Source organism: Megalopta genalis, chromosome 3 (genome assembly GCF_051020955.1).
Source record: "Megalopta genalis isolate 19385.01 chromosome 3, iyMegGena1_principal, whole genome shotgun sequence".
In the NCBI taxonomy this organism is placed as follows: Eukaryota; Metazoa; Arthropoda; class Insecta; order Hymenoptera; family Halictidae; genus Megalopta; species Megalopta genalis.
Window position 1 is genome coordinate 33999137 of NC_135015.1, and position 16614 is coordinate 34015750.

The 16614-nt window shown below is 43.4% G+C and overlaps 1 protein-coding gene and 2 long non-coding RNA genes across 4 annotated transcripts; 2 read left to right on the forward strand and 1 right to left on the reverse strand.

Moving 5' to 3' along the window:
* The first annotated feature begins 9211 nt into the window (after positions 1-9211).
* On the forward strand, positions 9212-10737 carry LOC143259248 (uncharacterized). The gene is made up of 2 exons (XR_013033060.1): positions 9212-10115; positions 10558-10737. It is a non-coding gene; the product is annotated as an uncharacterized LOC143259248 (long non-coding RNA).
* A 3-nt stretch (positions 10738-10740) lies between these two features.
* On the forward strand, positions 10741-11352 carry LOC143259247 (uncharacterized). Its single transcript, XR_013033059.1, has 3 exons — positions 10741-10884; positions 11004-11081; positions 11174-11352. It is a non-coding gene; the product is annotated as an uncharacterized LOC143259247 (long non-coding RNA).
* A 172-nt stretch (positions 11353-11524) lies between these two features.
* On the reverse strand, positions 11525-15843 carry LOC143259246 (large ribosomal subunit protein uL4-like). 2 transcript variants are annotated; one of them, XM_076520693.1, is made up of 8 exons: positions 15685-15843; positions 15065-15242; positions 14594-14839; positions 14286-14410; positions 13961-14059; positions 13619-13890; positions 13272-13431; positions 11525-13201 (listed from the first exon to the last, which is right to left on the reverse strand). In XM_076520693.1, the coding sequence occupies exons 1-8, from the start codon at positions 15685-15687 to the stop codon at positions 12917-12919; spliced, it is 1368 nt and encodes a 455-aa protein (XP_076376808.1). In that variant the 5' UTR covers positions 15688-15843; the 3' UTR covers positions 11525-12916. The 2 variants fall into 2 exon arrangements, with proteins under 2 accessions (XP_076376808.1, XP_076376809.1); XM_076520694.1 differs by having other exon boundaries at positions 13272-13427; positions 13615-13890.
* Positions 15844-16614: the final 771 nt, after the last annotated feature.

Here is a 16614-nt window from a genome sequence, read left to right on the forward strand (position 1 = left end):
CTGATCCATGGGGATCAAAACGAATCAGAGCAGAAGGCTATGATTCTTTTAAAGTGAGAAACAATTGCGTGTCAGTCCAGAAGGCACTGACTCAAGGGTGACGCGACGCGTACAATGCTCGCACAAGTCTGAAGCCGCGCAGATCTCGATGACCGGCGCGATCACATGGGGAATGATGATCCAAAGTTGGATCATCCCACAATGGATCGGATTTCTCGCCCTGCGCCCCGCCCCCAAGAGAGAGCTAAGGACGGCTTACATTGCGAATGTGCGAAGCGAGAGCCTCCCCAGAAGGAAGGTCCGCGTTCGAATCACCACGCCACATGGTCACTCGTCGAACATCGAGATGTGTCCGGACTTACCCAAGAGTTTGCGCAAGCAAGGCCACCACAGCTTTCTGCTGTAGCGGAGTCAAAAACGAGACGAGAAAAAGGAAAGCTAAGGCAATACTACTGGACATATGCGAACTTAGCGACTCGGGTACCTCGGGGACGCAACACCCCGTGCCCCCCACGGGCGCTCCCGTGGGTCGGGGGCACCTGAGGGAACTTAAACCCTTGCCGTACCATTTCCTTTACATTTATAATGACTAGAAATTTCTCAATTGTAATAATTTCTCGGAAGGAGATGAACATTTGTATTTATTGTGAGACTATATTTTTTGAACTATTAAATATTGTGGTGAGAAGAAGAGAAATTTTGAAGAACCTGAAAGAAAGTAATAATATTCATTCTTCAGAGAGAAATCGTTACCAAAAGCTAGATTCGTTAAAGCACGGCAAGAGGTTAAAAATCTTAAATTAAGACGCACGCACTTATTAACTAAGACGCATCCCACGGCGGATGATAATCTATATAATGAACCTGAAACCATTAAATTCAAGTTAGTATGAATACAAGGTTAAATAGGAAACGTAAGACCAGCACAGGAGTGCCAAGCTAACCCGCACACGAGTGCAATTTTTGTGGAAATGGAGAAAACGAAATTTTGCAAAATTAAATTCAGAACCCTAACAACCTACAAGCGCCTCGGGTACCTCGGGGACGCTACCCCCCGTACTCACTAGCGGGCCCCACCCGCAAGCGAGCCCCTGAGGGACCTAAGATCGGAGGAATTACAATTTCAACAATTTTCAAACGAAACTTTATTTCGAGCTCCAACTTCAAGTGTAAATTCACACACTTTTACAATACACACTTTGTTACAATATAAAGATTGCAGCTATTTGCTCGGTATCATCCTTGACCCAGAAATTCATTGCAATTCGCAACATTTTCTGAATCGAGAATGATTCCGATTGCCCGGGTCTCACCGCGAGGAGGTTGCTGCTTTAGAGACCCGAAAGGGAGTCAGAGCGAAGTCGGAATTCGTTATGGCTCCCTTTCTTACAACGACGACTTATAAACTAACCCACACGCTCGCCAGCTAGCTAGCACACACCCACACTCACTCACACGTTCGCATATGTCAAGTACTTTTGCGGACCAAAGTGGATCAAAGAAGAAGTCTCTGATCCATGGGGATCAAAACGAATCAGAGCAGAAGGCTATGATTCTTTTAAAGTGAGAAACAATTGCGTGTCAGTCCAGAAGGCACTGACTCAAGGGTGACGCGACGCGTACAATGCTCGCACAAGTCTGGAGCCGCGCAGATCTCGATGACCGGCGCGATCACATGGGGAATGATGATCCAAAGTTGGATCATCCCACAATGGATCGGATTTCTCGCCCTGCGCCCCGCCCCCAAGAGAGAGCTAAGGACGGCTTACATTGCGAATGTGCGAAGCGAGAGCCTCCCCAGAAGGAAGGTCCGCGTTCGAATCACCACGCCACATGGTCACTCGTCGAACATCGAGATGTGTCCGGACTTACCCAAGAGTTTGCGCAAGCAAGGCCACCACAGCTTTCTGCTGTAGCGGAGTCAAAAACGAGACGAGAAAAAGGAAAGCTAAGGCAATACCACTGGACATATGCGAACTTAGCGACTCGGGTACCTCGGGGACGCAACACCCCGTGCCTCCAACGGGCGCTCCCGTGGGTCGGGGGCCCCTGAGCGATCTTAACCCCTAGTCGTACCATTTTCTTTAAATTTATGATGACTAGAAGTTTCCTGATTGTAATAATTTCTCAGAAGGAGAAGAAAATTTCTAATTATTGTGAGACTACATTTCATTGAACAAGTAAATATTGTAGTGAAAAGAAGAGAAATTTAGACGAAATTGAAAATATAAAATAATGTTCATTCTTAGGAAAAATCTTTATTCAAAACTAGACTCGTTAAAGTATGGCAAGGGGTTAATAATCTTAAACTAAGCCACACACACACATATCAACTAACTCGCATGCACTTAATAACTAAGGCGAATCCATCGGCGGATGATAATCCCACGCCGGATGATAATCCCACGGCGGATGATAATCCCACGCCGGATGATAATCCCACGGCGGATGATAATCCCTCGACGGATGATAATCCCTCGGCGGATGATAATCTCTGTAATGAGCCTGAAATGATTGAGTTCGAGTTAGTTTGAATACAAGGCGAAATAGGAAACCTAAGACCAGCACAGGAGTGCCAAGCTAACCCGCACTCGAGTGCAATTTTTGAGAAAATGGAGAAAATGAAATTTAACAAAATTAAATTCCGAACCCTAACAACCTACAAGCGCCTCGGGTACCTCGGGGACGCTACCCCCCGTACTCACTAGCGGGCCCCACCCGCAAGCGAGCCCCTGAGGGACCTAAGATCGGAGGAATTACAATTTCAACAATTTTCAAACGAAACTTTATTTCGAGCTCCAACTTCAAGTGTAAATTCACACACTTTTACAATACACACTTTGTTACAATATAAAGATTGCAGCTATTTGCTCGGTATCATCCTTGACCCAGAAATTCATTGCAATTGGCAACATTTTCTGAATCGAGAATGATTCCGATTGCCCGGGTCTCACCGCGAGGAGGTTGCTGCTTTAGAGACCCGAAAGGGAGTCAGAGCGAAGTCGGAATTCGTTATGGCCCCCTTTCTTACAACGACGACTTATAAACTAACCCACACGCTCGCCAGCTAGCTAGCACACACCCACACTCACTCACACGTTCGCATATGTCAAGTACTTTTGCGGACCAAAGTGGATCAAAGAAGAAGTCTCTGATCCATGGGGATCAAAACGAATCAGAGCAGAAGGCTATGATTCTTTTAAAGTGAGAAACAATTGCGTGTCAGTCCAGAAGGCACTGACTCAAGGGTGACGCGACGCGTACAATGCTCGCACAAGTCTGGAGCCGCGCAGATCTCGATGACCGGCGCGATCACATGGGGAATGATGATCCAAAGTTGGATCATCCCACAATGGATCGGATTTCTCGCCCTGCGCCCCGCCCCCAAGAGAGAGCTAAGGACGGCTTACATTGCGAATGTGCGAAGCGAGAGCCTCCCCAGAAGGAAGGTCCGCGTTCGAATCACCACGCCACATGGTCACTCGTCGAACATCGAGATGTGTCCGGACTTACCCAAGAGTTTGCGCAAGCAAGGCCACCACAGCTTTCTGCTGTAGCGGAGTCAAAAACGAGACGCGAAAAAGGAAAGCTAAGGCAATACTACTGGACATATGCGAACTTAGCGACTCGGGTACCTCGGGGACGCAACACCCCGTGCCCCCCACGGGCGCTCCCGTGGGTCGGGGGCACCTGAGGGAACTTAAACCCTTGCCGTACCATTTCCTTTACATTTATAATAACTAGAAATTTCTCAATTGTAATAATTTCTCGGAAGGAGATGGACATTTGTATTTATTGTGAGACTATATTTTTTGAACTATTAAATATTGTGGTGAGAAGAAGAGAAATTTTGAAGAACCTGAAAGAAAGTAATAATATTCATTCTTCAGAGAGAAATCGTTATCAAATGCTAGATTCGTTAAAGCACGGCAAGAGGTTAAAAATCTTAAATTAAGACGGACGCACTTATTAACTAAGACGCATCCCACGGCGGATGATAATCTATATAATGAACCTGAAACCATTAAATTCAAGTTAGTATGAATACAAGGTTAAATAGGAAACGTAAGACCAGCACAGGAGTGCCAAGCTAACCCGCACACGAGTGCAATTTTTGTGGAAATGGAGAAAATGAAATTTTGCAAAATTAAATTCAGAACCCTAACAACCTACAAGCGCCTCGGGTACCTCGGGGACGCTACCCCCCGTACTCACTAGCGGGCCCCACCCGCAAGCGAGCCCCTGAGGGACCTAAGATCGGAGGAATTACAATTTCAACAATTTTCAAACGAAACTTTATTTCGAGCTCCAACTTCAAGTGTAAATTCACACACTTTTACAATACACACTTTGTTACAATATAAAGATTGCAGCTATTTGCTCGGTATCATCCTTGACCCAGAAATTCATTGCAATTCGCAACATTTTCTGAATCGAGAATGATTCCGATTGCCCGGGTCTCACCGCGAGGAGGTTGCTGCTTTAGAGACCCGAAAGGGAGTCAGAGCGAAATCGGAATTCGTTATGGCTCCCTTTCTTACAACGACGACTTATAAACTAACCCACACGCTCGCCAGCTAGCTAGCACACACCCACACTCACTCACACGTTCGCATATGTCAAGTACTTTTGCGGACCAAAGTGGATCAAAGAAGAAGTCTCTGATCCATGGGGATCAAAACGAATCAGAGCAGAAGGCTATGATTCTTTTAAAGTGAGAAACAATTGCGTGTCAGTCCAGAAGGCACTGACTCGAGGGTGACGCGACGCGTACAATGCTCGCACAAGTCTGGAGCCGCGCAGATCTCGATGACCGGCGCGATCACATGGGGAATGATGATCCAAAGTTGGATCATCCCACAATGGATCGGATTTCTCGCCCTGCGCCCCGCCCCCAAGAGAGAGCTAAGGACGGCTTACATTGCGAATGTGCGAAGCGAGAGCCTCCCCAGAAGGAAGGTCCGCGTTCGAATCACCACGCCACATGGTCACTCGTCGAACATCGAGATGTGTCCGGACTTACCCAAGAGTTTGCGCAAGCAAGGCCACCACAGCTTTCTGCTGTAGCGGAGTCAAAAACGAGACGAGAAAAAGGAAAGCTAAGGCAATACTACTGGACATATGCGAACTTAGCGACTCGGGTACCTCGGGGACGCAACACCCCGTGCCTCCAACGGGCGCTCCCGTGGGTCGGGGGCCCCTGAGCGATCTTAACCCCTAGTCGTACCATTTTCTTTAAATTTATGATGACTAGAAGTTTCCTGATTGTAATAATTTCTCAGAAGGAGAAGAAAATTTCTAATTATTGTGAGACTACATTTCATTAAACAAGTAAATATTGTAGTGAAAAGAAGAGAAATTTAGACGAAATTGAAAATATAAAATAATGTTCATTCTTAGGAAAAATCTTTATTCAAAACTAGACTCGTTAAAGTATGGCAAGGGGTTAATAATCTTAAACTAAGCCACACACACACATATCAACTAACTCGCATGCACTTAATAACTAAGGCGAATCGATCGGCGGATGATAATCCCACGCCGGATGATAATCCCACGGCGGATGATAATCCCTCGACGGATGATAATCCCTCGGCGGATGATAATCTCTGTAATGAGCCTGAAATGATTGAGTTCGAGTTAGTTTGAATACAAGGCGAAATAGGAAACCTCAGACCAGCACAGGAGTGCCAAGCTAACCCGCACACGAGTGCAATTTTTGAGAAAATGGAGAAAATGAAATTTAACAAAATTAAATTCAGAACCCTAACAACTTACAAGCGCCTCGGGTACCTCGGGGACGCTACCCCCCGTACTCACTTGCGGGCCCCTCCCGCAAGCGAGCCCCTGAGGGACCAACGATCGGAGGAATACCAATATCAACAATTTTCGAACGAAACATTATTTCGAGCCCTGACTTGAAGTATAAATCCACACACTTTTACAATGCACACTATTTTACAATATAAAGTTTGCAGCTATTTGCTCGGTATCATCCCTGACTCAAAAAACATTGCCATTGGCAACATTTTCTAGGTCGATGATGATACCGATTGCCCGGGTCTCAGAATAGAAAAAGAGAGAGGGTACCAGGATTAAATAGAAAACCTAAGACCAGCACAGGAGTGCCAAGCTAACCCGCACACGAGTGTAATTTTTGAGAAAATTGATAAAACAAAATCTAACAAACTTAAATTAAGAACGCTAACGCACCCCCCCCCCCCCCCCACGTGAGGAGATTGACTCCGAATATGAGAATTACAATTTGATTTTGTATGCCAGAGAGAAAATCAAAGTGAAAGTGGCAAAGAAATGATGCAGCGATCCTTTGAAAGGCTACTCGCAGTGCGGCATTTATTTCGCGATTCTAATAGAACGCGTTGGCAATTTTCGCAACTCTAACACAGCGCATTGGCAATTTCTCGCGACGCTAACACAACGCGTTGTTAATTTCTTCTCGCAAAAATCGCAATGTGCCCAACCGAGCCGATCGTTGGGACCTTGGTTCATTGTTGCAGCTGCGGAATGGGCACCTGAAAAGTCGGAAGGTAAACTATTGCAACGCGATTATGTCGTCGCGACGCTAATTCAATGAACAGAGATGCAAAAGCGAGTCGGACTTTAATGATCTTCGAAATCTTCTAACTTGAAACGCGAACGTATTTATTATAATAATAATTTCAATGCTAATGATAATCGCGATGGTTTTATTCGCTACGCTAATTTTGATCTCTGTTGAAAATGAAGCGAAACAACGCGAAATTATTTTGCAACGCTATTGCAAGTCGCGGATGTGCCCATCTGCGCTGATCGTTGGGACGGCAAAGCCTGCCCAAATACTACTACTACTACTACTACTACTATTACAAGAACTACTATTACTATTGCAGCGAGTACAGTGACCAATTAACAATACATATACATAATAATAGACATGATAATATACACAATAATCTTTGGCTTACAATAGTTTTATATTAACCTGAAAATAAAGGACCTGAAAATCCTAGCTAAAATGGGGTTATGAGTTTCGAGTTATTCTTCAAAATCAATCTGTTTCGACGAATGCGTGCGATTTTAATCACTCGATAATTAAATTCAAACGGAAAACGCGAATCATCGAAAAGAAAACATCTTAACTAGGTATGAGATAGAATTCGCACTGTACTCGAGTACACTGTCACTGTACTCGAAAAATTGAGAAAAATACTGGTAAAATAAGAGCATGCGACTTACATTTCGATGCGATGTTGGTTCTGGAATTTGTAGTAGGTAGAAGCAAACGAAAGTAGGAGCGGAGTAGCAATAGCAGCAGCAAAGACAGCAGTAGGGGAGTAGCAATAGCAGCAGCAAAGACAGTAGTAGGAGAGAGGAACACACATTTCAGATTCTAATCGAAAATATTAATTTCCATTTGGAAAAGATTTAGAAATGGTTGGAAACCACTTGGAAATTCGCGTTGAAATTAGACTGCAGCCCCCGTCACCAGCCGATTGTCATAGGCAGCGCCCGAAGCCGCCCGACGCCAGCCGATCGTCCCAGCCAGCGGCCGACACCAGCCGATCGTCCAAGCCGGCGCACGACGCCAGCCAAATGGTCCTAGCCAGCGCATGACGTCAGCGGGCCATACTAGCAGCCGCGGCGCCAGCAGACCGTCCTGGCCAGCGGCTGACGTCAGTCGATCGGCCTAGTAGCGTCGCAATTCGCAATGTTTATATCGCGACACTCATGTACGCACGCACACGTACATCATGTGGGGTAAACGCCCGGGAGCTGCGAAACCGATCGGCTACGTAATTTCGAAGGTCGCCGTGGATGCCGAAAATGCCGTGGATTGCATTTTCGCTAAGGAAAAAGTTACTTGAAATAATCTCAAGAATCACCCCTTTCCGGGCGTTAACATAATAATGGGACACCTTGTTTATTAACCCTTTGCACTCGAGTGGTGGCTGTGAAGCACCACTAAAATTCTTGTACCACGTTCCAAGATAATTTTTATATTAACAAGGTTTAGATTTTAAAAAAGTAATTGCTAAAAGTGTAACTGTTGTTACGAGTCACCACAAGACTCAATTTCATATGCACAGAATACACTTCGTCATACATCTTAATAATTTATAATCTTTTATAATTACATGCATTAAATTTCCTTTAAAATTATATCATATCTTAATTCGTAACAATTTAATATATTATAACTTAACGCATTAATTTTCCTTTAAAATTACATAATATATCTTAATTCTTAAGAATTTAATTTATTATAATTACAATTTTGGAAGAGCTTACTTGAAATGCGACTGGTTCCCTCAATAGCCAAGTTCCGACTAATTGAGCAGCGACTACGGGCTTCGCGCGTTACGACGTTCGTCGGGTTTTGTCGTGTTCTGTCGCGTTCCCTACGAGTGCGTCCTTTCGAATTTCTTCGTTTCGTTCAACCAGTGCCCGACGCCAGCCGATCGTCCTGGCCAGCGGCTGACGTCAGTCGATCGTCCTAGTAGGGTCGCAATTCGCAATGTTTATATCGCGACACTCACGTACGCACGCACACGCACACGTACATCGTGTGGGTTAAACGCCCGGGAGCTGCGAAACCGATCGGCTACGTAATTTCGAAGGTCTCAATTTCATATGCACGGAATACACTTTGTCATACAAAATGGAAATACTATAAGTCAGAAAAATTAGCTTAGATTTACAGTTAAAATGGCTTCGAGAGCAAAGAATTAATCACCACAAATATAATACAAATAACCACAATACAATAAGTACGATCAACAGCTTTTCAACTTCTTCCGATTTTTATTCCAACATTTATCGGTGCCATTTTCTTAGGCATAGAGTTGCACAGTTCATTAATATTACATTTACGGAGCAGAAAAACCAGCTGCTTTCTATTAGTTTATAAAAGTAACAATAGGACATTTATTCTGATTTTTAACAAGTATTATTGTAACATTTGCACTTGTTTCTCACTTTGAAAAAATCACTGTCTTCTGCACTGATCCATTTTGGTCCCCGTGGATCAGTGACATCTTCTTCGATCCACTTGGTCCGCAATAGTACTTGACATATGCGAACGTGTGAGTGAGTGTGGGTGTGTGCTAGCTAGCTGGCGAGCGTGTGGGTTAGTTTATAAGTCGTCGTTGTAAGAAAGGGAGCCATAACGAATTCCGACTTCGCTCTGACTCCCTTTCGGGTCTCTAAAGCAGCAACCTCCTCGCGGTGAGACCCGGGCAATCGGAATCATTCTCGATTCAGAAAATGTTGCGAATTGCAATGTGTTTTGTGTCGAGAATGATACCGAGCTAATAGCTGCAAACTTCTAGTTCTCTTTGATATTAATATTTTCTAATCATAGATGATGATATTATGCTACTTTCATTGATAATTAAAATGTAACCTTGACATATACCCTGACGTAACATTGGCATTACCGTGAGAAATTGAAATAGAACAAATACAGGGATGGCAGAATTAACAAAATGTTGTAGATTCATAAACCAGAAAGTATTATCTTAAATGTAGCTTACCGGGGTTGTTGAAAATTTTAATAATTGTAGAAATGACCGGCGTTTCAACACGTTTGCAGATATGTATACTGGACTGTGTGGTCGAGGATCCTACTAGGCGAAAAGTACAATTCGAATATAGCGCCACGGATTTCAAACGGAGCGCCATGCGTACCGATGCGCGAAATGGGTGAACCCGCAAGTACGGTAAAGCAGGCTGTCTAGATTTCTCGTCCGTGTGGACACACGCATAGAGCCCGCTAGTTTCGTTCTTTATTTCTCAATCTTCTCCCGTTTTCCTTCTGATGCAACTGCGTGGGTCTGGATGCGCATTAAAATAGTGTCGATAAAAATGCTTACTATGGTGAAGCAAAATTACTTACTGTGGTGAGGCATGACTTATCTTCTTTCATGAAAATGACGGTCAAGCTTGAGGCATGCTTGTGAACGGTACTTCCCAGACATTATCCGTTCTGAGCATGAGCGAGTCTTGCGTGTCGTTTCCGTTCGCGTCCATCTTCGTTTGAGTCCAGGCAAGGCGTGAGAGCTACATGGCTACGGATACGTCTCATGACTGATCAGTGTTAAAAAGAAAGTGAGATGGTAAGAAACTTCATAAACATTTAATTTTCACCTTGTTTCATCGATTTATATAATTTTCTAACGAGGAACATTTACGTTTCCTCGGAATTTTTCTGCAAACTTGAAATCGTATCATGCGCCGCATTGTTGACCACGTGTGATAGATAATTTCGTAGTGTATAAACTGTTCTAGCTCGACACTAATGCATATTCTATTGTTGTTTAAATCTTCGTGTTTTTTTCTCCTTACTATTCATTGAAACTGCATTGTTCGAAATTCGTTTCTAAGATTTGTTGATATTCGATTCGACGGTTTCGATTTTTCCATCCGCCATGTGCCGTGTCACCGACTCCATTCAATTCCGATCACAACAATATTCTATTTTTAGTTTACTATTTAGTTTACCATTGTGATTAACGAATGTAATTTATAATTTAATTATCTTTCGTTGTAATTTTACAGTCGTTATCAACGGCGCGACCGCTTGTTACGGTCTGAACCGACAAAAATGAGGCCTCGGGAGATACGATCTCTCTGCCGGCCGTTTTCAAAGCCCCAATTCGACCAGATATTGTGAATTTCGTTCATCAGCAAGTCTCAAAGAACAGCAGAAACCAGTGCGTACCTCTTCTGGTTTACATTGATCTTTCAAACATACGACCACATCTACAGATGTTATCAAAGGCACCCTGACCAGAACGATGAGCCGCTGTACTGAAACGCGCTGCAATTTTGACAGCGCAGAGACGTCAACAGGAGAGAGACCTTATCCTGGCCGAGAAGCGTGGCGTAAGTATTATCTTTTACTGCCTGATTTGAACGCTAGAGTAAGTATATGCAATATATGTGTACAAAACAGAATGTATATTTATAATATATATACTTCTAATTCTGCTGTTATGTTACAGTCCCAATGGCGAAATATACTTGGCCAACTGGCCAGAGGGGTGGCCAGGCCAAACCTGGCTAATTTGGTAGCAGCGAATGTAAGTAAATGAAAAATACTTTTATATATAATATAATATAGTAATATGTATAATAACAAATAATAATAATAATATATACTTATACGTTGCAGAGAGAGCTGAAGAAGCTCCTAAAGAAAAATATTTATGGCCCCCAGAAGAGGGTGGAAAAAAGAAAAGGAAGTGGTGGAAGAGGAAGAAGAGGGGTAAGAGGAGGGAGAGGAAACAAATATATTGTTAACTTTTATTAATTTTAAATGGTACTGAATAAATAAAACATCCTTTTTATCAATCCTGTTATTTATTTTACTTCCGCACGCCACCTTCCCCTGGTCTAGTAACCTAGCGCGCGGCAGAATATCTTCGTGACAACTGTTCGTATCAAGTAAGATGGACGTGCCAATATTCGAGTGAGCAGTTCGGGAGTTGGATATTTCGATTCAGAAAAGTCTAAGCTGGGGGGCTTCGGTTGTAGAAATGTCCATTTCTTTATTATTGATGAGATATTTACAGTATTCGACGAGTGTTCTTGCTGCAACTGCTACGAGTATGGGGACTGCCCCGCACGCCACCTTCCCCTGGTCAAGTAACCTAGCGCGCGGCAGAATATCTTCGTGACAACTGTTCGTATCAAGTAAGATGGACGTGCAAATATTCGAGTGAGCAGTTCGGGAGTTGGATATTTCGATTCAGAAAAGTCTAAGCTGGGGGGCTTCGGTTGTAGAAATGTCCATTTCTTTATTGTTTATTTCTTTCCTCAAAAATTGCACTCGTGTGCGGGTTAGCTTGGCACTCCTGTGCTGCCCTGGCTACCGAGAACACGTTGAACATAAAGTTGCACAGTTCGCAGGACTGGTCGCGTGTCAGAAACCTGAATTTTCAGATGCCGCCGGAGGCGAACACGAGAAAAGTGTCGGAGGAAGTGCTCAACGACAAAATCATCGTGCGCGCCCCGCTTAAGAAAAAATAGTCGACGGTGATGGCGTGCATGTATTTCCGATTACATTGTATCCTCGTCGCAGGTGATTGAGATCAATTACAAGGCCGTCATCCTACAGTTGCCTTGTTCCGTCTTGCAACGGAATTTTCCAGCTGTGTCCGCCCGACTTTCTCCGGGACGGGGACTACCTTTCTTCAATCCCTAAAAAACAGTTGATTTACGGGGAACCTTCGGTGCAGCGTGGCAAATTGACGGACCTTCAACGAACGACGTGCAATTGACAAAAGTCACGTTCGTTAGGCCTTCAATTTCGTGGAGCCTTCGCCTGCAGTTTCTAAATTTCTAATTCCTTCGAGCCGTCTCCTTTCCGACAATAAAGCCATTTCTGCAATTTCGGATAACGCACACTTCATCGGCAACATTTCTTTAATTTATGACAGGTGCGCCAGCACGCATCCCTTCGGTCGCCCTTTCCGGGATGTCTTGCTACCTGTGACACTGGGTACGACCGGGACTCCTAAGGTCCCTTTCCACCTCGCGATCAACCAATGATCTTCAAGTTTTCTCTCGACGAGAAACATATAAAAACGAGAACTCTTGACCACCTCGGCCAGTCATTTTTTACTCCTGCGTAACCTCGTTCATATCATTCAACATCGCTCGTCACTCTAGTCTACGTCTCATTCAGTCTATCAATTCACGAACTATTAAGTAAAACAGTTGTTCATTTTTAAGTAAACGGACAACGATATCGTCCTATTCCGTCGCGCAGCGTAGTCGGCCTTACAACCCGATAGATAGTTAATATCGCGCAATAACGATATCAGGTGCTCACACGACGCACCTCTACAGTCTTCCCATCTTTTGTTCAAAACAAATAAAGCTAGTGGGTCAACAACGCATCGTCGACAAAAATTCATTTCTTGGGCTCCTCTGCGGGCTTTGTATCCTTCGGAGTTTCCGCCGCCTTAGTCTTCGGGGTTTCCGCCGCCTTAGTCTTCGGAGCTTTCGCCGCCTTAGTCTTCGGAGCTTTCGCCGCTTTAGTCTTCGGGACTTTCGTTGGCTTAGCCGCGGTTGTTGCCGCCTTCTTTGCGGTCTCTGGCTTCTTCGGTTTGGCTAACTTGGCAGCCAACATCTGTTTCCTGCGTCTTTCTTGCAGCAACTTCGATTTGACGCAGGGAGCGTTCTTTGGAAGCTTGATCTGTGCATAAGAAACGTTTATATTAACGAGACTCTAGCGTTCAAATCAGGCAGTAAAAGATAATACTTACGCCACGCTTCTCGGCCAGGATAAGGTCTCTCTCCTGTTGACGTCTCTGCGCTGTCAAAATTGCAGCGCGTTTCAGTACAGCGGCGTATGGGTTCAGACGCAACATTGCACGGGTGTTGGACAATGGGTTCAGTTTCTTCACGCTGCGCACCACCCTCTTCCTGTAAATGGAAATTATGTATCGTTATTTGTTTCCTTTATCATTGTTTTATTTATTTTTATCGTTATTTATTTCCTCAGTATTTGAAATAAAATTATCACTGTCAGTCAGTAACACGGACCAAATATTCTCATCATTTAAGAGTTCTAAATAAAAAATGCAAATTATTAAAAGGGTGAAGCACATGCCTTGGCGCTCTCAGGACTTTGCGAATTTCCTCGGATTTCAGAAGCCTCGACAAGTCTGTGTTTGCCATCTTAGGGAACGGCAAGTTGTAGTTAGCTTTCAGTTGCGATTCCTTGCGCCAAGTTCCGTAAAGAGCATCCAGTTTGTCGAAAGCGGACTTCGTCCAGATTACAAAGCGTCCAACGTGACCACCGGGTGCCAATTTCAGAAGGTTCACTTTATTGATGTTCATGAGGTCGATGCCAGGAATGTTGCGGAACGCCTTACGAATACCCTAATGGCGAACAAATTATTAGTTAATTGAACTATAGAATGAAGTGTTTGTTTCTACATTTGATTAATACCTTGTCTTCACCGTACACGATCAAAGGTCCACGACGCTGGATGCGTCTGCGGTTACGCATCTTACCCTTACCGGCACGGAAACGTTGAGATTTGTATACCTATAAGTAAAAGGAAAGTTATTTTCTTGCACATCGATACAGAGTATTCATTGTGCTTTTGTTTGGTCATCTATACCCCATTCTAGTGAGTAAACTAACTAGTCAAGAACGCCTGACAACCATATTTCTCTAGCACCTGATGGAGCATCCGAGTTAAACGTTTCTTAACAAGGCTGCGGACATTCTACAGTGCGCATGCAACGAGCTTATGCGGAAATACACTCACCTTCTGGATATCGTTCCATGCCTTCATACGTCTCAAGAAAATAACAGCATGCTTTGTTTTATTATATTCTTGGATTTTGTCAGAAACTACTAGGGGAAATTCTGGAACTTCTTGGATCATGTGACCTGCAAATAAATGCTAATATAAAACTGTTCTAGATCGAGAGAACATAATTCAACATTTTGTAAAACCGTTCGGTAAAATGCTATAAATATAATCAGTGAACAATCAGCAACACGGACCAAGCGATTCATCATGACAATAAAGTTATATGAGAGAAGTAATTGACGTTGTGACTTGATGCTTACCCTTGGATTGTACCAGAGCTGGAACACCAGACGCAGCAATGGCAGAAACCAGTGCGTATCTCTTCTGGTTTACGTTGATCTTTCGGTGCCAACGTCTCCAGGGTTTTGTAGGAGCAAACATGCGGCCACCTCTACACATGTTGCCAAAGGCACCCTGACCAGAACGGTGGGTACCACCACCACGAACACGGGGGATACGTGCTACAGCACGTCCGGTACCCCATGATTCGGCAGAGGTTTGGTGACCTATTAAAAGAAACCTATATTTAATAATTCTGTAATTAGTTCTTTAAAAAGAACTTAACATTATAGCATAGTAGAATCACATTTAATACAATCAACAAATTTCTTACGAGAAAAGAATTTACAGGGCAAAGTTGAAATTAATTTTTCATTATTTGTTAGGAATTTTTTGATTGCGTTGTACGAAGTTCAATCTATATTGTCCCGATTTGTTAATAGACCACTCACCAGCTTCCTTAGATACACAATATGGCTGTCTGCTGTTCTTTGAGACTTGCTGATGAACGAAATTCACAATATCTGGTCGAATTGGGGCTTTGAAAACGGCCGGCAGAGAGATCGTATCTCCCGAGGCCTCATTTTTGTCGGTCCAGACCGTAACAAGCGGTCGCGCCGTTGATAACGACTGTAAAATTACAACGAAAGATAATTAAATTATAAATTACATTCGTTAGTCACAATGGTAAACTAAATAGTAAACTAAAAATAGAATATTGTTGTAATCGGAATTGAATGGAGTCGGTGACACGGCACATGGCGGATGGAAAAATCGAAACCGTCGAATGGAATATCAACAAATCTTAGAAACGAATTTCGAACAATGCAGTTTCAATGAATAGTAAGGAGAAAAAAACACGAAGATTTAAACAACAATAGAATATGCATTAGTGTCGAGCTAGAACAGTTTATACACTACGAAATTATCTATCACACGTGGTCAACAATGCGGCGCATGATACGATTTCAAGATTGCAGAAAAATTCCGAGGAAACGTAAATGTTCCTCGTTAGAAAATTATATAAATCGATGAAACAAGGTGAAAATTAAATGTTTATGAAGTTTCTTACCATCTCACTTTCTTTTTAACACTGATCAGTCATGAGACGTATCCGTAGCCATGTAGCTCTCACGCCTTGCCTGGACTCAAACGAAGATGGACGCGAACGGAAACGACACGCAAGACTCGCGCATGCTCAGAACGGATAATGTCTGGGAAGTACCGTTCACAAGCATGCCTCAAGCTTGACCGTCATTTTCATGAAAGAAGATAAGTCATGCCTCACCACAGTAAGTAATTTTGCTTCACCATAGTAAGCATTTTTATCGACACTATTTTAATGCGCATCCAGACCCACGCAGTTGCATCAGAAGGAAAACGGGAGAAGATTGAGAAATAAAGAACGAAACTAGCGGGCTCTATGCGTGTGTCCACACGGACGAGAAATCTAGACAGCCTGCTTTACCGTACTTGCGGGTTCACCCATTTCGCGCATCGGTACGCATGGCGCTCCGTTTGAAATCCGTGGCGCTATATTCGAATTGTACTTTTCGCCTAGTAGGATCCTCGACCACACAGTCCAGTATACATATCTGCAAACGTGTTGAAACGCCGGTCATTTCTACAATTATTAAAATTTTCAACAACCCCGGTAAGCTACATTTAAGATAATACTTTCTGGTTTATGAATCTACAACATTTTGTTAATTCTGCCATCCCTGTATTTGTTCTATTTCAATTTCTCACGGTAATGCCAATGTTACGTCAGGGTATATGTCAAGGTTACATTTTAATTATCAATGAAAGTAGCATAATATCATCATCTATGATTAGAAAATATTAATATCAAAGAGAACTAGAAGTTTGCAGCTATTAGCTCGGTATCATTCTCGACACAAAACACATTGCAATTCGCAACATTTTCTGAATCGAGAATGATTCCGATTGCCCGGGTCTCACCGCGAGGAGGTTGCTGCTTTAGAGACCCGAAAGGGAGTCA